The following is a 23,406-nucleotide window of genomic DNA, read 5'->3' as shown; positions in this document are numbered from 1 at the left end:
CTGTTTAGGATGGCTATTGTAGATAGAGCTGTGATGAACATAGGTATATGTATGTCTATTCAAATTAATGCTTTTTTCCCCTAAGGGTAAATGCCCAAGAGCAGAATTTTTGGGTCATATAGAATTTCTATTCATAATATTTTAAGACATTTCCAAACAGTTTTTTAAAGTAACTTAGCCATGTAATATCACCACCAGCAATAAATGTGTTCCTTTTACAACACATCCCTGTCATTAATTATTGTTTTTGGTCTTTTTCATAGAAACTACACTTGCTAGTAGTTTCATTGTCAGTTTGAGGTGCATTTTTCTGATAATCAGTAATGATGAACATTTTTTAATGTCTATTGGCTATCTTTATATCTCGAAAGAGACTAAAAGCCACAGTCAATCTCTTACTCAAGCAGCATGACTGAACAGACTGGGGTAAATCGGAGGGGGGCTGGTTGGCCTGTGCCTGCCCAAATAGAGCCCTCAGCAGTCACTTGCTTCCACAATCCAAAATTTCCACCATACCCCTGGCCTGACTCCACTGTCTCAGGACAGACCTCACCAAGATATAATCTGCTGAAAATTCAGGTATGCAGATTTTGTGACTGAAATCTCCAGGCTTTCATGAAGTTGGGGTTAGCTATCTTCCCCCAATTCCCAATACACATAGAAGCACTGGCAATCGCCCCCATGAACCAACTCCAGCATCACCCTGTAAACTCTATTACTGGCCTTGCTTCAAAGACCCCTAAATAAATCTTGAAAGAGATCAAAAGCCAGAGACACAACAGTGAGACCCTGAAGAGACCACAGAACTGGAGATCTCGCCAGACCCCATACTGAGCCAATTTCACTGGGGCACCCCAGATGGAGCAGGTGCAGTCTCCCCACCTACTCCAGGTGGAATCCCGGTGACCAAGAGCTTCCACAAGTAAGACCCAGATATGCAGGTTCCAGGATTAAATCTCCAGGAAGCATGGTGGCTGAGACGCCAAACTGTCCCTCCTCAGCCTCAGCTCCCTGCCTCCTCTTTGGCCTGCCTGTCATGCCCACAATGTGCCTCCGGGCGCCATCTTAGCACACCAGCAGCCCTGGTCCAGAGATGCCCAGTTGAATCCCAAAATGGATTAGTGCCCTACAGAAATGTCTCTGGAACCCAACCATCTACAATTTAGGGTTCCAGAAGTGTGCAGCCATGGCACCCAAGATATTAAAAATGAGCAATGGACAATAAATGATCTAGCATCTGCCCCTGGCAGGAAGGCTTGAAAGGTGGTGGGAAAATTCGAGCAAAACATAATGCCCAAAAGTAGAGAGAGAATATTGGGGAAATTTCCTGCCGTGGAGTGTGGAGGCAGGGTGAGGACTGGGATGAGGTGGGAGGTGAATATACTGGGAACACTGGTGGTGGAAAGTGTGCACTGGTGGAGGGATGGGTGTTCAATCATTGTACATTGTATGGCTGAATATCTAACATGAAAGCTTTATAACTGTATCTCACGGTGATTCAATAAAAAAAGTAATGTGGAGTTCATGCTCGATTCAACCAGCATAATCAATGGCTGAATAAATAGCAGTACTCCTACCTTAAAAAAACAAATTTAAAAAATAACAAAAAAAAGCACTATGCAGTTGTTCTCTCCTCTTGCAAGAGCCACACAGGGACTGCTGCTGAGGTTGTCTTACTCTAGAGGTCTGCACACGCACTCATATATCTTTGTCCTCTTAAGTTTCCAGTTTACCTAAACCCAAGGAAAAGGATGAACTGATAAATGATAAATGATTTAAAAGTAAAATGATAAATTTTCTGGTAGCTGGCGGAAATGTCCTCGATTTGCTGTCTTATGCAATTAATTCCTACTGTGCAGACAAATAAATTAATCCATATACAATATGTTCTCCAGGTGCTTACTTTCAAGTGTACTAGTGTAAGCATAAAATAAATGTATTTTTTTCTCCACATACCACAAAACAATCTTCCGATTCTGTTCAGACACAAGTCTTTAGGACCAATTTCTTACAACTAACTTAGTGCAGTTCTGACACGACCTACTTGAAGATATTGTCAGATCCCATAGCTTACTGACTTCTGCAAGTTTTATCCCACTTCAGATGCTCTTGACAGTTCTAGGTTATAAGTTCAGGTACAGGAATATATTTTAGTGTGTAGCACCCGTCATGCATGCATGAGACTGAAAGAACCACTCTGTACCATCTAGTGCAAGGCATTATCCTGAGGAAAAATGAATCCCCTTTCTCTTTTTTCAAAAAAGACTTTTTAAATTGAGGTACCAGGATTTACAATACAATTAAAATTAATCATGCTTTTCATGCACACATCATTTCAACATCATTATCAGAGAGCCTGGATAAAGGTGTACCAAGGAATTCTCTCCACAAGTAAAGCTTTATTGAGAAACAATTGAAAACATGATATTATGTAAATTTAAAGTGCACAACCAGTTTATTTGATACACATATATAAATAACAAAATGCTTACTACCCTAGTCTTAGCTAATACCTCCATCATATCACAACTGTCATTTCTTTTTGCTTCGGTAAGAACATTTAAGAACTATCTCTCAGTAACATTCAAAGAATAGTGTTATTAACACTAATTGCTCTGAAGTGTATTAGATTCAAGAACTCAGTCATTTTATAACCAGAAGATTGCATCTCTTAACTAACACTTCCATTTCTTCCTCTCACCAGACTTTGATAACCTTCAATCTAATCTCTGCTTCTATGAATTTGGCTTTTCATGGATTTCACTTGTAAGTTATATGCAGTACTTGCTTTTTCTGTTTGACTTTTTTCATTTCATATAATTCCATCAACGTCTACACACAATGTACAAATGACAAGATGTTTCTCTTTCTCATGCCTGAACAGTATTTCATAATATATAAATGTTAAACAGTGTCCATAATATATAAATCTTCTTTCTCCATTCATCATTAATAATGGAGAAAGGTTATTACCATATTTTTGCTTTGTAGATAATGCTGTTGTAAACAAAGAATTGCAGACACTTCTTTGAGATTTTGTTTTTGCGTCTTTTAGATATATAGGAAGAGTATTGCTGGGTCACAAAATAATTCTATTTTTTAACTTTTTTTGAGTTACCTCCAAACTTCCTTTTCACAGTAGCTACAATGGCTTGCCATTCTATAAACAGTACATGAAGATTCCCTTTTCTTAACATTCTCACCAACTTGTTATTGGTTGTCCTTTTTGATAATAACTATTCCAACAGGAATCAATCATGTCTCATTGAAGTTTTGATTTGTATTTTCTGATGGCGAGGTGCTGTTTGGCATCTTTTCAACTTGTTTGTTTGCCATATGTTGACTTGTATGTTTTCTGTGGGAAAATGTATATTTAGTTCTTTCATTTTCAATTAGATCTGTACTTTAATTTTTGCAGTGGGCTTGCATGAGTTCTTTATATATTTTAAATATTAACCTTTTATCATATATGTGATTTGAAATATTTTAACCCATCCTATAAATTACCTTTTGACTATGTTTACTGATTTCTACATATTATTTCTTAATGATAAATCTAGCATTTGTTATTTTATGTATATTTTCTTTGTGTTCAAAGCAAGTTCTTGCACCTAAATCCTTATCTCAAGTGCCATTGAGTCTATTCAAATTTAACTTTCTATATTATGTGACATATTTTTTATTCAGACCTAATAGCCATTTTATCAAACTTTAAAAAAAATACTGGTGACTATAAAAACCTGGTCTTAAAAATAGAACTCACCATAAGAACAATCTAGAATATAAACCTTGCCCTGTAAACATTCTCTCTTTTTTTAAAAAAATTGTATTTTCCCCTTACACTTTGTATAAACACTGTGGCTTGCAAAATTGTTCACAGTGATTTGTTACAGGTCGTGAACATTCTCTGACTCTAACCGCCGCCCTTCCCCCCCTGCCACATACACACAAAGCAACCTTTTTTTCCCTAATACTGGTACACCAAAAGCTTTGAGTTTTAGATATAATTTAGTTATAGTAATACTTGAAACCCAGGAAAAGAAATATGATAGAGTCATGCTGGGCAATTTGAAAACAATGTTAAAAAAACTCAGTTTACACAGTATTGAACAGGTTGTAGGAAACCAAAGGTAGCTTACGGGATTCCAGAACTATCAAAGTTTAAGGTCAAAACTTTGATAGTTTTTTAAGAACTATGTCTCAGTAACATTCAAAGAATAGTTTTATTAATACGAATTGCTCTGAAGCATATTAGATTCAAGAACTCAGTCATCTTATGACCAGAAGATTGCATCTCTTAACTAACCCTTCCATTTCTGAAAGGCCAGGGGATGAGGAATATCCCAGAAGGTGCCCAGAGTCCTTCCTGCCAGGGACTGTAGAGATCTGCTACCAGCAGAGACTATGGAGAAGACCTTGGAGAAAAATACTTTCCTGTTGTCTCTGAAAAATCCAGCAGACACTAGGGTCAAGACAGTATTGGATACAACTCATTGGGGCAACTTCTTGGGGGCTGAGAAGATGAAAAAGGGTAGCGCCAACAGAAGTAAGAGCAAGAAAACAGCACTGAGATCAATAAATAGACTAACATTCATCTTCACAAATAGGGGAAAAAATCATTGCCTGATTCTCCTGCATTTAAAGCGTAAAAAATTGTTTTCTGTTTTGAGAACAAGAAATTGTGTATCTAGATTTTGGCGATTTCCTCTGAATCGATGCTAATTCACTGGAAGTGACAATCTATATTATTGAGCACTTTTATTTGAGTTTTAATTTCTCCTATTTTCCTCAAAAAGGAAATGAGTGAAATGAAAGTGTTGTACATTTAAAATGAGCTATAGCAAACAAAATTTTTTCTGTTGGTATTTTCATTGCTGAAGCCTTTGTTTATGAAATAAGGTGCCTAGTGACTTTTCCATCAAAGGGGAAATAATTAAGAAATAAATTTGTTATTGAGTTAAAAGTCAAGTGTTTCTAGAGTTATAACCACAGATGAAATCATTATCCCTTACCTTCGTTTCATAAACGAGTGAGTTTACTCTCTTTAGCCCATTCTTGGACATCTGCTTTTCCAAATACGAGAAATAAGATCAATCCTGCTAGATCAATGGCAAACAACATGAAGAAGACCTTCCTCCATGCAAATTCAGGATCCTGGGGGCATAAAACCTCAAATAAATTTTACCTTTTCATTTTCTTTTCTATAAAATTCATATCAATAGTTAGAAAGAGAGTGTTTGCCAGTGGGTTTCTGTGTAGAAATTTATATCCTGCAAGTAGTTTGATAATTAGGTTAAAAGAATTCCATGATATATTCAGAATATTCTTAATATAAGAGATTTAGAGACCTTTATAATTATCCTAAAGAATTCCACTTATTGCTAATTACAAGGTGGTAACTATTTTTTCTTTTGCATGAATCTTGACCTTATAAAACATGCTAAGAATGCCTTCAAGATTATTCTTAGATGGGTATGATAACGAGTAAAATGATTGAGAACCTTGGAAGTAGCACTGTAGCACTGTCATCCCATTGTTCATCGATTTGCTCGAGCTGGTACCAGTAACATCTCCGTTGTGAGACTTGTTGTTACTGTTTTTGGCATATTGAATATGCCACGGTAGCTTGCCAGGCTCTGTCGTGCAGGCAGAATACTCTCCGTAGCTTGCTGGGCTCTCTGAGAGGGATGGAAGAATCAACCCAGGTTGGCCATGTGCAAGGCAAATGCCCTATCTGCTGTATTATCATTCCAGCAATATCATTCCAGCAATAACAAGTCTCACAATGGAGACGTTCCTGATGCCCGCTCAAGCAAATGGATGAACAACAGGACGATAGTGCTAAACCTTGGAAGTAGACAGGTAAAAAGTTAAAAACTGTGTCTCCAAATTATCTTACAGGGGAGAATTTATTCTATCAAAATTTCATTTAATTATCAGGAAATTAGAGTAATAATATTTCACAAGTATAACTGTTTTGAGAATCAGTGATTGAAAGATATTACTCTACATGAAATACCTAAGATAATCCCTGATGTTTCAGACATGTAGATGTTTGGTTTCAGGATCTCTACTTTTTGTAAAGCTATTGCAAATATCGACTCTGGTGGGTATGGAGCGGTAGCACAGCAGGTGGGGCGTCTGCCTTGCACGCAGCTGACTTGGGTTCAATTCCTCCATCCCTCTCGGAGAGCCTGGCAAGCTACTGAGAGCATCCCGCCAGCCCTGCAAAGCTACCTGTGGCGGTATTCGATATGCAAAAAATGGTAACAATAAGTCTCACAATGGAGATGTTACTGGTGCCCGCTCTAGCAAATCGATGAACAATGGGACAACAGTGATACAGTAGTTATTGCAAATATAAATTTTAAAATGATGCAGAAGACATGACAAGTCTATCTATACATAGACCCAACAACTCATAAGACCAATATGGCTGTATGATTTGTTTCAAGGATCAACTATTACCAATTAGTTCTTTAGCCTCAAAATGAATCAAGTCTGAAGTCAAGAAAGAAGCTGCACCATATTTTTCTTTGTCACGTTGATCTCCTGGCCAACAGCCACAGTTTCATTTGATTTTACAGGACACAAGTAACTTCTTTATTCTATTGCTTTTGCTTTTTATGCATGGACTTGGAAGAGACTTTGGAGTCCCTCACAACAGGAAAACACTACCTGATCAAGAAGAAATCCACAAACAGTTGGTGACAAGATAGCTGCTCCTTGAGAAAATCCCCTCGAGACTCCCATGAGAAAACTGGAATGTCTGTGGGTGACATAAACATTCCAGGCTAAAGCCAGAAATTCTTCACAGTGCCCCCCTCAGCTGTAACCTGCATATATGGATCCATCACATCATTAATCTTAAAAAATATTTGTGTTGTATATCTTCAACCAGGGGCACCAAGACAGAGGGTACCTCCACAATGCTGAAAGAAAAATGGATGTAGGTTCACCTGTGATTCTAGCTCGTGATTTATTAGTGTCTGAAATGATTTGGGAAATAACTTTGAAAAACAATTTGGGGATTCCCAGAAAGCTACTGGCACTTTTTTTTTTTTTTCAGAAAATGTGACAATCAGAGTGGATCTTCCGGTCCTACCTTGGAGCGATATCTAAGGCATTGATATAGACTCCGGACTGACAGAGTGGGAGCAACCCACAGGAGACCGTCAGGAGGGCCATTGTCGTGATATAGCTGGAGTTGAGGTGCGGCAGGATGACAAGCAAGATTGAAGGAGGGAGACTCCCTAGGGAATGAGGAACAGAGCACTTCAACAATGAGATGCATCTTTCTACGGAATGCATGCTTGGTGACAGATGGCGCTCACCCTCAGGCCCTGTCTTTACCTACAAATGTAGCAATTTTCCTCACTGTAACAAGCCTGAGATTCTTTGAAAGTAGAAAATCTGCCAGTTGACCTCCTAGTATTCCACTGAACCAGGACACAATAAAAGGAAGGGCAGACATGAGTCCATTCTGAAGGTGGAGGAAGAAAAATTAATACAGCAACATACTAAAGGCAGTAAAATCACATATTTTATTTTTCAAAAGCACTAATAATCATCTTACTGGAACCGGAAATCACACATTATTAAGAGAAGAAGTTGCCGTTTTCATCACACCAGCAGAAAACCTACTGGTATGAGTGTCAAAAATTTTGATTTTTCCTTGGTAATAAAGGATCAATTTTTCTAGGTGGGTGATTTATAAAGGCTGTATATGTGGTGAGTCATGCAAATAGGGGACGGGGAGGGAAAGATATATACTCACGTCTCTGATGTTAATATTAAACACAGAGCTGATGTAAGTTGGTAAGTATGTGATCACTGTCTGGGCTAACCACTGATGCGTAAAACAGCAGAGACACATGGACCAAAGTGGAAGAGAGCTGACCATAGCTCTGATGGGGAGAGATGGCTTAGAAGAAGAGATAACCTGAAAATAAATTTGCTGGTCACAAAAATAGGGACGGAAGAATCTCAAACTTTTTATTTTTTGTTTGCTTTTGGGTCACAACCAGCAGAGAGCTCAGGGCCTACTCCTGGGTGGTGGTGGTGGGGACGGGGGGCAGAGGGTTAATTTGGGATGCAGGAGATCTAACCAAGGTTGGCTGCCTGCAAGGCAAGCGTCCTACCTGCTGTACTATTGCTTTGGTCGTCCAACATCACAAACGTTCTTGATTACCCCAAGAAATCCAAATCCTGACATGAGCTCAATGGAGGGAAGAGGAGATAGGTACCTGTTGTTCCAAGGAAGATAGGATATATTCTTTTTCTGTGATGGTTATCCACGGGTGAGAGATGGGGTCATCATAAACTAGAGTAAACCAGAGAAGACAGCAGACAGAACCAATACCTCCTGCAAACAGAAGGTAAAACTGCTTAATTGAACTGATTTCTGCCTTTCATGTAAATTTTCTTTGCAATAGAAGGTCTTTTGGTATATGTCTTTGTTCATAATACTACATCTCTCAAAAATTCTGCGTGAGTACCACAACTTTCTAGGACCCACCCATTTTCCTTTTTTTTTGATTAGATGTGTTTGTGGAAATCACAAACGATAGAACTAGCACAATCGTGTCTCAATCTTTTAGATTTTAGTAAAGGAAAATGATCTGCTCACCAAAGTTGTAGGTTTTCACACTAAGCAAGTCTCCAGACGTCTGTGGATATGGTTTCCTAAAATTTAACTCACTAACGACACTCCCTGCTGTCCTGTCCACTAACTCCAAGGTAGTTCCAGAATACTGTCTCCCACTCAGATGCTAGCATGAGTGTGTCCAAAGGTTACCCACTCTTGTGATTTGACTACCAAGTCAAGTTTGCAGTTAGGGTTTCTATGAAACCCTTAGATAATTTGCTAGAATGGCTCACAAAATTCAAGGACATCCTTGCTTATGTTCTTTCACTGGCTTGTCATAAAGGACAAGTCAGATGAAGATATGTTTAAATTTGGAAGGGTCTTGAGGGCAGGAGCCTCTGTCCCTGTGAAGTTGGGGCATGTCACCATCCCTGCATACCGATGCGTTCACCGATCCTAGAACTCTCAGAATGTCATAGCTGAGAGGTTCTTTTTTTTTTTTTTTTTTTTTTTGCTTTTTGGGTCACACCCAGCGATGCTCAGGGGTTACTCCTGGCTTTGCACTCAGGAATTGCTCCTGGCAGTGCTTGGGGGACCATATGGGATGCCGAGGATCGAACCCAGGTCGGCCGAGTGCAAGGCAAACACCCTACCCGCTGTGCTATCGCTCCGGCCCCCCCCCTTTTTTTTAACTTTATTTTATTTATTTTTTTTTGCTGAGAGGTTCTTATGGAGGCACAGTTAGTTATTAACTTAATCTTGCAAACTCAATCTACAAGCTCCCCACTGGAGGGCGGGAGGATAGGGCTGTTGGTCTCAAGCTTAACTCTTTTTGACTGCCCCCCCACCCCCACTATCCAGGAGCCCACCAAGAGTCACTCATGAGAAGAAAAGATGTTCCTATCCCTTTGAAAATTAAAAATAATTTAGGAACACTTAGAAACATCCTTCACTATTATCACTGAGGCAATTTCAAGGCTTTTAGGGGCTTTAGATTAGGAACTGAGGAAAACACTGTAGATATTTCTTATCTCAAGAAGTCATTCTAATAGGTATAGAGAGGTATTTTATTTCCATTTTATTTTTATTTATTGCAAATTTAGATGTTTTTAAAAATTTCTTCAGGGGCACACCTGGCTGTACTCGGGGCTTACTTCTGGCTTTATGCTCCGGGATCACTCCTGCCAGTGCTCAGGGGACCATACATGATGCAGGAAATCAAGCCCAGATCAATCACGTGCAAGACAAATCCTTCACCCATTGTACTGTCTCTCTGGTCCCTTCATTGCTATTTTAATTAGCCTTCACTGATGGCCAAATTGTTGAATTGGGCATCTTCTCATGAATTTATTTTCCTTCATTATTAACTCTCTGAGTTGTCTTTACATTTTTTTACATTTTTGTTGTTTTTAATTAACAAATTTTGAGAATCATTACACATTTGGCAGGAGAGTCTTTATAATAATATGTTTTGCAAAAGTTTTCTCCATGTCTCAGTTTATCTCTTATAATAAGGTCTTTTGAGGCGTATTTTTAACTTGATGAAATCCAGCCTATTAATTCGTCATATTATGGGGCCAAAATTTGCTATTATACTATATAAAAGGAAGCCCAACTAAAGAACAAAGATTTTCTCTTGTTTCTTCTCAGAGAATAATAATTTCAGGGCCTAATAATGCAATTAGATCCATGAGTTATTTTGAGTTTCATTTTTGCATATGGCACAAGATATGTACCCAAATTCTGGATTTTTAATTTACGTACATGCAATTTTTGCCTGTTAAAAAAACTATCCTCTTTACATTTTGGTCTTTATAGTTTTTACATCTTGGTCAAAAATTTATTTTAGTTATATGTGTGACTGTACTTATGTATGACTTCTTTCTTTTCCTCTAACTTATTCATCTTTATGCTAGGCCCAAAATATCCAGATTGAAAATTTATGTTTTGACAAATTAATGTTAGTCTCCAATTTTGTATTTATTTGCAAGGGTTTTTGTTTTTTATAGGATAGTTTATTGCCATATAATTTTAAAAGATCTTTTGCATCATTTGTTTGATATCCCTAATTATTAATGTTATTGAAAATGCTGTTTCATTTAATTTAAATTTCTGATTCTTTCAAGTTTTTATTTATAAAAAGGTTCTTATCTTTCCTCTGCTTTTTGAGATATTTGTACTTCTGAATCTGGATTTTATGTTGAATTTTTTTTCTGATACTTTAAAAGATGTTCCATTGATTTTTTAAAAATTGTATTGTTTCTTACAATCATCATATTCTTATTCCTCTGTTGTAAATTTTCTTCAGCTTTATCTGCTATTAGCATTTTATCTCTTCCATTGTTTTCAGTCATTTGATGATAGCCCAATTTCTGTTGTATTTTTATGTTTCTTATTTTGAGATTTATTGACATTCTTCGGTCTCTGAACTAATAGTTTTTATCAAATTTGGAGAGAGAGAGCCTTGACAGTTGAAGACCTCCGGAACTCAGCCACTGCCATGCTCACACATGAAGGGACAGGCAGAGGAACTCAGGTGTGCGGGACTGGGGATGAGATCTCCAAGCTTGCTCGGATTGGGTCTGGGCCTTCTCCAGTCAGACCCCCCATTTTCCAGTAGCTTGGCAGCCACACCCACAAACTGTCCCCCGATGCCGTGTAAACCCACCAATGGCCAACATCCAGAGACTATAAGACCAAGCTCCCAGAAGCGCAGGGCTGCACAAATCAGCCAAGAGACATCTAATAGCCTTGTTCTTCTTAGAGAGTCTGACAAGCTACCAAGAGTTTATTGCCTGCACGGGAGAGCCTTGCAAGCTCCCCATGGAGTAATCATATCCAAAATGCAGTAAGATATATATACATACCTTTCAGAGAGCCCGGCGAGCTACCGAGAGTATCCTGCCCACACGGCAGAGCCTGGCAAGCTATCCGTGGCGTATTCGATATGCCAAAACCAGTAATGGTAGGTCTCATTCCCCTGACCCTGAAAGAGCCTCCAATCTTTTTGAAAGACGAGTAAGGAGAGGCTGCTAAAATCTCAGGGCTGAGTGTAATAGACACATTACTGGTGCCCGTTCGAGTAAATCGACGATCAACGGATGACAGTGATACAGTGACAGTGATCAAACTTGGAAAACCTGTTGTCATTATTTCTTAAGGACTTTTTTTTGGCTCCCCCAGCCCACTCTCCTTTGGAAACATCTTATATCACTAATGTTCTCTTTTTGTTAGTTTTTTTTTTCTTGTATTTGGCTCATTCTGGAAAATTTCTTTTGATATTTTTTCTAATTTCATTAATCTTTTCTTCTGTTGTCTCTAATCTTCCATTAATTCCATCTGTATATATAAAGTTTTGATCTCCAGAATTTTAAATTGAACCTTTTCAAAACATTCCATGTCTATATTTAACTTTCAAAAATTATAATACAATAATTATAACTATGAATCATGTTATAATATAGTCATTAGCAATATAAATTTTATTTCTTTCTATTTTTTTTTTTTTGCTTTTTGGGTCACACCCAGCGAAGCACAGGGGTTACTCCTGGCTCTGCACTCAGGAATTACTCCTGGGAGTACTCAGGGGACCATATGGGATGCTTGGAAATCAAACCTGGGTAGGCCATGTGCAAGGCAAACGCCCTATCCACTGTACTATTGCTCTAGCCCCCTAAATTGTCTTTATAATACAGTTATAACTATTTTAAGGTGACAATTCTAACATTTAATATTTCCTGGTTGGATTTAATAGCTTCATTATCCCCCTTGGGAATATTGTCTTTCTGCTTCATTTCTATACTTGTCATCTATTATTGGGGCCAGACACAAAGAATTATATGAATATAAACATATTTCAGACTTGTTCCAGCACAGTGTTATACTACATGGAAACTATGTGATCTGTTTTGGTCTTCCCAACATCGTCTGGTGGAGGAATCTACACCAGTATTTCCTCTATAGCTAATCACTTCTCACAACTGAGGAAAAACTCTTACACTCTCTCCAATGACCATGAGTTGTAAATGTTTCCTAAACAGTCATGTGGAAACAAGCATGGTTTCTGATTCTCCGTAAATACTGAATTCTGTCATTTAATGTTTTTAAATTACTTTTTTACCCTTGTCTCAGATGTCTTAAATATAGTTACCCTTGTCAGAGCTCTGCTGGGTATTAAGGGAGAGTCAGAGATAACCAGAGCTTTTTTTTTTTTTTTTCTCTTTTTGGGTAACACCTGGCAATGACAGAGATTACTCCTGACTCTGCACTCAAGAATTACTCCTGGCGGTGCTCAGGGTACCATGTGGGATCTGGGAATCGAACCCGGGTTGGCAGTGGCATGGTAGGCAAACACCCTACCCGCTGTGCTATCGCTCCAGCCCAACCAGGGTTTTCTTTTGTATAGTTTTCTCCTTTCTTTTCTACAAGTTCTGTCTTCTTTTCTGGAAAAACAGTACAGTAGACAGGACACTTGCCTTGCACTGGCCCATCCAATTTTATTCCCAGCACCCCATATGGTTCCCTGAGCACCACTAAGAGTGACTTCTAAGCACAGAGCCAGGAATAAGCCTGAACACCGCTGGATATGGACCCCCAAACTAAGAATTATAGTCATGATACATTATGACTGGTTGATAGCTTGCTGGGTAGAGGGGCTTCAAAATTCCCTGATCGTGTAGATTCATTGTTCCTAACATTATATTAAAGCATTTATTTTTTCTTGGATTTCTTGTCTTCACTAGTCTTTAGAAAAGTACAAAAAGATAGATGCTCAGAAGAACCTCCTTCAGCGAGAGTCTGGGAATGGGAGGAATAACTTACCAAAGACATAAAAGGCAAAAGGCCACCCGAGGGCTTGGCTAATGATGCCACCAAGGAGAATGGCGACGAAGATTCCCAGCATTATTCCTGTTAAAAGACGGACAGCTGTGGGCTCTGGACAATAGGGGCTCAGAACCATGACTGACATGTGATAAGCAAAGAAGCAAGCCAACGAGGTGAATTTATTGGAATTTATGAATGTCAGACTAATGATTAGCTCTCCTAACCATACTCTTTTCTGAAAATTCCCTTGTAACATTGAAGATGACAAAAATGCTATATATTTTGCTACTCTCATTTTTAACTTATACACATCATGGGCTTATCATAAAAGTAAATTAGCACAAAGAGCAAATGTTCCCCTCATCCGCCTCCCAAATCCATCTCTACTCTTAAAAAATTAGCTGGCAGAAATGATTTATTATATAATATAAAATGGTAATTTTTCCTCTCTGCAGACACACACAGCATTGATTTTTATATACCTTTATCTTTTTGTACAAACATTTACATAGCAGGCAGAATAAAGCTAGATTGATTTCTCAATAAATGTGCTAAAATAACACTTTAAAATTTACACATTTTTGCATGTGTTTGAGTTTTCTCATATTTATAAGGGCACTTATCTTCTTTACTAATTTCTCAAACTTAGGCTACTTTGGTTTTCATTTTCTATAAACATTTGTATAAATGTGTCAAATTATACATATATAAGTTATTACTAATTTTATTTCAATTTTGGTTTTTGAACCACACCTGGCAGAGTTCAGGGTTTATTCCTAACTCTGTGCTCAAGGATCACACCTGGTGGAGTTGGACAACCACATGGGGTGCTGGATATTGAACCCTGATGGGCTGCACGTAAGTCAAGATCTTTACCTGCTGTATGATCTTTTTGGACCTAAGTTATAACTAATTTAATTTAAGATAAGCACCATCACAATATCTATTGCTCTGTGGCATTCACGCTTCATCTAACAATTATCTTGTAAATATTTTTATGCTATTGTAAGTTCCACATTATTATTTATTATTAAACACAGACATAATCCTTTGTTTCTAAATAAAACATAGTTTTGTTTTGCTAGAGAGTATATACACTGAGGAATTTCAATGTCTGGTTATCTCTCACATTTTCACTGAATCTCAGACTCTAATCTGATCTTCGTTCTGACAATTCAGAGTTCAAAACCAACATGATTCGTGTATCCTGAAAATTCACTTTAACTTTATGCGCAAACAAATCTATCTGTATATGTATGAGAGCTCTACCAAATATGCACATCCAGGTACATTTTTAAAAATTTTGTTTTTATCTTTAGTGATTAAATTCTTAATTTTATCTTTTAGAATATGTATAGCATTATTTAAGGATGTTTGTTTATACTATAGAAGACTAAAAACAAATATCATATGTTAGGTAAAGATTAAGTCAGTAGCTTTTAGATAGGTAAAGAAACTCATAAGTTACATTAACTAGATATAATTGACAAAGTATGGCAAGTAGCTTGGAATAAAGACAGAAATAGATGGAAAGACCAAGAGGTATATAGTATTAATTAGGCTACAATGATTTAACTATGAGATTCAACATTCATGATGCATGTGAATCCTGGATCTAGAGGAATCTTAGAACAGACATCTCTTTTAACTTTAAAGACAGCCACCAGGAATGACTATCTTTAAATCAGCCATAGTGAGAATATTTGGAGAGTAGAAAGTAATAACTATTGTGCAATTAAACATAGAAGCATATTTGTTCCATGATCTTTTCTGTAAATTAGAATATCTTGGCTACCATTTTGGCAAGGCAAAGTGTTCTATGATAAATATGATTCATTTTTCAACATTTGTATTTCTAAATTTATCCATAATGATGCAGGCAGTGATAGTATCTTTATTTCCATTGCTTCCTGACATTGCATCATCTTTACATCAAAGGTATGTGTGTCTTTTTGACTTGCCTCAGATTTTCACTTGCCAAAAAAAGTGGCACCTACAAATATCCATCCGAACCTGGAATTTAGTGTCTTATTTTAGTTACATGTTTTTACCCGATAAAGCAATGGTACAGAGTCGGCTTCGTTCGTGTGGAGGGCCCCATTTTTCCCAAAGTGCAAACTGACCCCCAAGTGCTGATCCCTGAAAGAAAAACAGAGCTCTTTACATATGAGGTTTCCTTAGAGGAATATGCAATTTAAATTTATAAAATTACATGCATACCTGGGCTAAGCCCTGAACTACTCGAGTTGTAATGAGGAGAATTAGTCCATGGTCAGCTGCCAGAGGAATGAAGAGTGTGAGAAGTGTAGATCCCAACAAAGCAAAACCAACCACTCTTTTGGTTCCTATTATTCCAGCAAGGTATCCACTGGGAGCCAGCGTCAGAATTGTACCATAGTTGACAGATGCAAAGATAATGCCCTGGATTTGAGGGCTCCAATTATACACAGGTGCCTTAAAAACAAAACAATAGAGAATGTTGTAGTAAACCATATACAGAGCCAAGCTTCTTGCATAACTTAAAAAGGATCTTTAGCTCTTTTTTTAGGCTTTTGTTTTTGGGTCACACCAGACATGTTCAGGATTTACTCCTGGCTCTGCACTCAGGAATCATCTGGTGGTGCTTGGGGGAACCATATAGGATACCAGGATCAAACCAAGGATGGGTGCATGCAAGGCAAGTGTACCCGTGGTACTATCACTCACCCTCAGAATCTTTAGCTCTTTTATTTGCTTTCAATAACTATTCTTTATTAACGATTTTCACCTAAAAATTTCAGAAATATAAATGAACAAACAACAAAAAACAAGAGCACAACTCAAGTCTTGCATTGCTTACCCTTGCAGGAAGACTGGTCGGGGCATCAAATGAGTCAGAAAACCCCTCAGTGGAGTCATTAAATTGGAATTGATGGTTTGTGGTGTTGACCATGGCCACCATGGTGATATTGATGATCATAGCCTGTGCCCTTAATGTGAAGTTGCAGAGATGTGTGACAAAGGCTATTACATAACGCATAGAGCACAAGGTTGGAACTGGAAAAACGACACCACATTAGTGCTGCCATTATTTAAAATACCATCTGCTTTACACACATTATAATACAGAGAAATGTCACATATCATAACTTAAGCTTCACTTCTTAAAAAACTGTACAAAGAAGAAATTATTTAAGTTGAGTTAAGGATTGTTTTGTACCACTCTGCAAATCATGACTTGCTGTGAAACATTCTGTTCTTTCTGTAAGTTTCCTCTCTTATTCCTAGGGCAATGTATATTTGGTGAAATTGCTCACAAATAAATCTATCTATCTATCTATCTATATGTATATAGATAGATAGATATATCCATATAGTGCAGCGGGTAGGGCATTTGCCTTACACGCGGCCGACCCAGGTTCGATGATTCCTCCACCCCTCTTGGAGAGCCTGGCAAGCTACCAAGAGTATCTCGCCCACACGGCAGAGCCTGGCAAGCTACCCATGGTGTATTTGATATGCCAAAAACAATACAACAACCAGGACGCTGACTCCATGGCTTGGAAGCTGGCCTCACATTCTGGGGAGAAAGCAACTCAGATAGAGAAGGCAACACCAAGTAAAATGTGGTTGGAAGCCATGCGGGGGAAGGGCGTATGCATGCTGAATGTAGACTAGAGACTGAACACAATGGCCACTCAACATCTTTATTGCAAACCACAACACCTAATTAGAGAGAGAGAACAAAAGGCAATACCCTGCCACAGTGACAGGGTGAGGTGGGGGGAGATGAGATTGGAGGGTTGGAGGGATGCTGGGTTTATTTGTGGTAGAGAATGGGCACTGGTGAAGGGATGGATTCTCGAACTTTGTATGAGGGAAATATGAGCACAAAAATGTATAAATCTGTAACTGTAGCCTCATGGTGATTCACTTATTAAAAAATAAATAAAAAAAAACATAGTACAACAAGTCTCACAATGGAGACGTTACTGGTGCCCGCTTGAGCAAATCGATAAGCAATGGGATGACAGTGACAGTGACAGTGATATATGTACATATATATATGTATGAGTATAGGTATATGCATGCACTACACTGTAGCACTGTCATTCCGTTTTCATGGATTTACTAGAGTGGGCACCAACAACGTCTCTACTGTGAGACTTGTTGTTACTGTTTTTGGCATATTGAATACACCACGGGTAGCTTGCCAAGCTCTGCCATGTGGGTGGGATAGTCTCAGTAGCTTGCCAGGTTCTCTGAGTGGGACGGAGAAATCGAACCCAGGTCAGTCGCATGCAAGGCAAATGCCCTACCTGATGTGCTATGGTGCCAACCCAGGTATATACATATAGGTAGTAAATATTTATAAAATAAATATATTTTTATATGTAGATTAGATATTTTATATTTACTACTTAATAAATAATATCTATTTAATTTAATCCAAAGTTTAGTTGTTCATTGGCACAGATGGTTTTTCTCATCTGTCTTCAGGCATTGGAGACAACCTTTCATTTATATTTTAAAATTAAACCTCCTGAAAAATCTTCTTAGAAGAAAAGCTAACACCCTTAGACAAGCATTTATTAAAAATAGCTTTCAGAATAAAATCAGTTCATTTTGCCTTCACAAAAAATAATAAAGTTCATGATGAAGCAAAGAGAGCAACAACAACAACAAACTAGTAGGAGAATGTAATGTCCTGGAAGCCATTTCCCTGAAAGGGAAAGAAAGGGCTTCAAGAAAGAGGCAGTCTCTAGGTGTCAGATGTTCCTGAAACCCATCCCAGGCGATGCCTGAAAATTCATTCATTCACTCCACATAGCCAGATTACAAGGCAGCTGCTAATACTATCCTCTTTTTATAGATTAGGAAACGCACATGCAGAGAAACCAGCTCACAGTGAGTTAATGAATTGACGGTTCTCACACTATATTTTAAGTGTATGGTGGCTTTTCTTATGTTCCAAGTAGTTTCATGAGATTTACTTGTTCACAACTCAAGTGCAACTCAAGTTTATGTTGTTCTAAAAAAATAAGGGAAACGTCTGCATCTGTAAGTCCTAAAAACTTCCAAGAAAGTGGTAGATGGACATTAATTAAAGATTCTTTTCAGTAAAGTCAGACTAATTTCTCTTTAAGTAGAGCACAGGTCTTGGCAATGAATGGAAGGCAGAGGGAAAATTTAAATAAATGGACTATACCATAGTTGCCATAAGGAGTTTAAAATGTTCTATTTGTAAAGGGTTTCCTCCTGAATTCAGGGTGGACTGTTTACTTTCTATGTCAATAGAATGAATTAATAATTTACAAGCTTTTTTAAATGTGTGGCTTTCTTTTCTGGTTTCCCCAAGTTTTCTTGGCATCCTAGGGACAAAAGACTATAGAAAGAGAATATCAGCAAAGAAGCTCATGTCTCACAGAGAGTAGGTTGAACAACTTTAAGAAACTGAAGAATAGCTAGAAGGGTATATTTAAAAGGCTTAGGCTGAAACAGGGGTGTCATGAAGTACTTCGATCACACATATCCTACAGCCTGGTGTAAGCGCACACTATCTGTTGAATATTTTAAATGATTATCCAGAAACACATGAGAATGTGTGAGTTTGTATGTGTGTTGGAGAGTGTGCAAATTAATAACTGTCTTGAAGGCATAATATTTAACCAATGGAACAGGGCATTAACTTCATGAATCATGAACTTTTGAAACCAGAAAGTTATATTGAGGCATTCAGTGGTACTCCAATCAGAATCCAGGAGATTGCTTTTTAACTTGCTATGACAGACCCTGGTTATTCCACATCGTAGTGTTCATGAGTTAGTGTGACCCATTTCTGAGTAGGGCGGTACTTATGAGTTACTTTCAGTCTGAAAAAGTGATGAAATGTCTCCGCCATGACTACATTATATAAGACTTTATCTCAGCAAGGTGAAGAGTTGGTTCTCTTTTTGGTTTGGTTTTGGTTTGGGGGCAACAGTAAGCTGTGGTCAGGGCTAACTCCTGACTCTGTGCTCAGGGATGACTCCTGGCAGTATTGGGTGGGAGGCCATACGGAAGTTGATCCCAGAGCAGCTGTGTGAAATGCAAGTGCCTTGCCCGATATACTATCTCTCTGGTCCAAGAGTCCACTCTGGAATTATTATTTTTATTTATTTTTATTCTAGTTTGGATAATATGCTTGATATTACTAGCATTCATGGTTTGATGTACAGTTATTGCACTTCACCATCATCAAAATTTCTAAGACCCTCTACAACAGTCTTTAGCCCAATGCCTGGTAAATCTCAGTTTGTCAGTCCAAAGTCAAGGGTTTGGCATTGTTCAGTACTATCTATTCCCTTATTTTGTTTCTTAATATTTCCAAAGATGAATGAACTCATCTGGTATTTGTCCTTCCCTCCCTCTGATTAATTTCACTTAACAATACACCCTCCAGTTCCATAGAATTTGCACAAACTGCAAAATTTCATCTCTTCTTACTATTGTGTGGAAGCCTATTATGTGTATATTCCACTTCTTATCCATTAACCTGTCATTGGACATTTGGGCTGTTTCTATATCCTGGCTATTGTGCCAAGTGCTATAGTGAATGCAGGCATGCATATATCTTTTTGCAGTAATGTTTTTTGGTTTTGGAGATAGATGCCACGACGTGGAATCTCTGCATACTATGGAAGAGCTAGTCTTACTTTTTGGAGAAATGTGTATATTGTTTTACATTGATACTAAACCAAATGACAGTAGCACCAATAGCATACGAGGATTCCTTTTTCACCACATTTCTGCCAGGACAGATTGATTTCAATCTTTCTGATTCATTCCTAGCATTTGCTTCAAATTTTAAGTTTCTTAAGAATAAACGCCAAAAAATAATAATTCTAACTGCAAATAACTGTTGCATTAAAGAATATTATTACAAACAATATATGATAATTATACATTATTTAATAATATATTATATATGTATACATGATAGGTAACACATTATACACCTTAAATATTTAACTAATTTTATTTTTCTGACAAATAGTATTTTATTAGATGAATTGAAATAATGTCACATATCCTTTGAGACTAGTAATTGCTTGATAAAACAATATAGAAAATTATGTGTGGAAAATAAAATTTTTCTTACTTTACCTAACTAAGCAATATAACATTTTTTATTACCTGCAATAACAATAATATAATTATATTGCTCTACAATAATATAGATTATTGGTAGTAATTTGAAGAATATAAATGCACATGATAACCATTACTGTCTTCCCATTGCTCATCTATTTGCTCGAGCAGGCACCAGTAACGTCCCCATTGTGAGACTTGTTGTTACTGGTTTTGGCATATCGAATACACGAATACACCATGGGTAGCTTGCCAGGCTCTGCCATGTGGGCAGGATACTCTCAGTAGCTTGCCAGGCTCTCCGAGAAGGCAGACGACTTGAGCCCGGGTCGGCCGTATGCAAGGCAAATGCCCTACCCACTGTGCTATCATGTCTAAATAATGGCATTGATTCCTTTCACATATTTACAGAATATACATCTATATTATTAAAATGTAAAATAATTGAGCTATTTCTAAGATATAAATATATTTCTTTGTCTTATGACACTTCAAATAAAAAGGTTGCCATAAGGTTATAAAACCAAATGGCTGAAGTTGAGTTTACCTTTTCTGGGAATGAGTTTTTTATCCACTTGCATGTCTTGGGAATATTTACTCATTTCTCCTGTGAGACTCAACTCTGTCGTGTTGGCCATTGTATTCTCTTCCAAAGACTAGTTTTCACCTATCAGAGAGATAATGTCATCCACAGGTCACAGCCAAGGCAGTGATCCCTTGAAGCACTTAAACAGAGCACCAAGCAAACAAGAGCTGGACCATTTCATCTGGATGGGGTGGAGGGAGTCTATCCCCTCTATGTTCAAGAGAACAGGCATGCAGGATCTCTAGTTCAGAGTGATTTATATTTAGGATCTAGAGTACTCACCAGGTATATGTTTACCAGTGCTAACGTTGGAGGTAGGGATGTCCTAAGTTCAAATGCAGTCTGTGATTTACTTGCACCAAAGTGAACCAGTTTGTGGTTTCAGCTTCCCAGACATTGTTTTCAATAACCATAACAATGGCAGCACGTTCTTCAAGGATTGTGAGGATTCAAGAATTTGTCCTTGCCTCACACTAAGCAAGTGCTGCATAGTTGATTGCCATTTTGAGGTGTGTCAGCTTAGAACTGTGCTTCTCTAGAGTCCCCTAGCTGGAGTGTTTCTGGTGATTGTTATACAGCTTCCTCGTTTGACCCTCTGTAAATGTTATAGATTTGTCTATCACTAATAATTGGACACATGATTTGCATAGTGGAAAAAACAATTCTAATCCATCTATTATTAACAATTAAATGGCATAAGATATAGAATTTATTAAAGTCTATTTATTTTTTATTTTCTTTTTGAGTCACACCCAGCAACGCATAGAGGTTACTCCTGGCTTTGCACTCAGGAATTATTCCTGGTGGTGCTCAGGGGACCATATGGGATGCTGGGGATCAAACCCGGTTGGCTGTATGCAAGGCAGCATGCCCTACCCGTTGTACTACCACTCCAGCCCCCTAAATTATACTTCTAAAGGTAATAAATATTTAAAGCTCATCACTTCATAATTATGTTATTGCATTATCCTCTCAGTATATAATCATGGTCTTATATATCTTTAATTCTGAATTCTGTAATGATCTGTTTGGATAAGAACCAAATAAATATTTGGTTTCTTTGTTTTTATTTTGTTTTGGATTTGTTTGGTTTGGGTCTGGTGTGGGGGATTGAATTCAGGCCCTCTCACATTCAAGGTGAATGTTCTACCATGCTGGATTAAATATTGGGGAAGCAAAATTTTTTCTTTTGATTTTGACACTGAATTCCATTCAATGATAATATAGCACCGTAGCACTGTTGTCTTGTTGTTCATCGATTTGTTTGAGCCAGTACCAGTAACATCTGTATTGTGAGACTTGTTGTTACTGTTTTTTTTTCCTTTTTGATTTCTTTGGGTCACACCCGGCAATGCACAGGGGTTACTCCTGGCTCATGCACTCAGGAATTACTCCTGGCGGTGCTCGGGGGACCACATGGGATGCTGGGAATCGATCCTGGGTCAGCCGCGTGCAAGGCAAACGCCCTACCCCTGTGCTATTGCTCCAGCCCCATGTTGTTACTATTTTTGGCATATCGAACACTCCATGGGTAGCTTGCCAGGCTCTGCCGTGCAGGTGGGATATTCTTGGTAGCTTGCTGGGCTCTCCGAGAGGGATGGAGGAATCAAACCTGGATCAGCCTCCTCAATGACAGTATACAGTGCCATGTTCCTGGTTTACCATGCCTTCACCCCTTCTTCAGTGTGTCCTGCTGCCGCACTGAGAGATAAGACTTCTCTCATACACATAAACAGGTGGTTAGACATATATGGCAAATAGGGATTCAAACAAGGGAAAGTTAGGAGAACATTTGCAACCAAGGGAGCATATGAATTTTAAGAAAGCTTGGTCACTTCAGAAGATGTTATGGATACAGGTTTGGACAGTGGAGTTGCAACAGTGACACAATGCTAGAGTCATCATTTTGACATTTTGTGTGTTTGTTAGTTGTATATGTTTTACATGTTATACATATTTTATACATGTATATGGTAAGTTAGTCTTCTCTTATTGTCATTGCTAAATCCATAGAAACTATGACTTTAAGCAAAGCAACGTTTAATAAAACCAATTTCACCATAGGTTAATTGGTGCAGAGGAGATAAAAGTTCCTAAAACATATTTCCTAGTCTCAATAATATCACCAACCTTCTAAGGATCCAACACACTGATAAAGTGAAACATTGTTATAAAGAAAGTTTTGATATGCATTTTTGATTTTATAATTGATTTATAGCTTGTATTCTAAAGAGGTTATTTTGCTTGTGGGTGAAAAGTTTTAGAAGATGCCCATCTTGTCTACACTTGGGATTAATTT

The 23,406-nt window shown here is 37.9% G+C and overlaps 1 protein-coding gene across 2 annotated transcripts; it reads right to left on the bottom strand.

Moving 5' to 3' along the window:
• Nucleotides 1-5,019: 5,019 nt before the first annotated feature.
• On the bottom strand, nt 5,020-21,159 carry SLC17A3 (solute carrier family 17 member 3). Of its 2 annotated transcripts, XM_004621978.2 has the most exons (11): nt 21,069-21,159; nt 16,251-16,447; nt 15,632-15,865; nt 15,463-15,550; nt 13,409-13,495; nt 8,247-8,365; nt 7,778-7,942; nt 7,354-7,483; nt 7,106-7,253; nt 6,679-6,769; nt 5,020-5,154 (listed from the first exon to the last, which is right to left on the bottom strand). In XM_004621978.2, the coding sequence occupies exons 1-11, from the start codon at nt 21,157-21,159 to the stop codon at nt 5,020-5,022; spliced, it is 1,485 nt and encodes a 494-aa protein (XP_004622035.1). The 2 variants fall into 2 exon arrangements, with proteins under 2 accessions (XP_004622035.1, XP_004622036.1); XM_004621979.2 differs by lacking the exon at nt 15,632-15,865.
• Between the last annotated feature and the right edge of the window lie 2,247 nt (nt 21,160-23,406).

This window comes from Sorex araneus, chromosome 2 (assembly GCF_027595985.1).
Source record: "Sorex araneus isolate mSorAra2 chromosome 2, mSorAra2.pri, whole genome shotgun sequence".
In the NCBI taxonomy this organism is placed as follows: Eukaryota; Metazoa; Chordata; class Mammalia; order Eulipotyphla; family Soricidae; genus Sorex; species Sorex araneus.
This window is presented reverse-complemented; position numbering and strand designations above follow the sequence as displayed.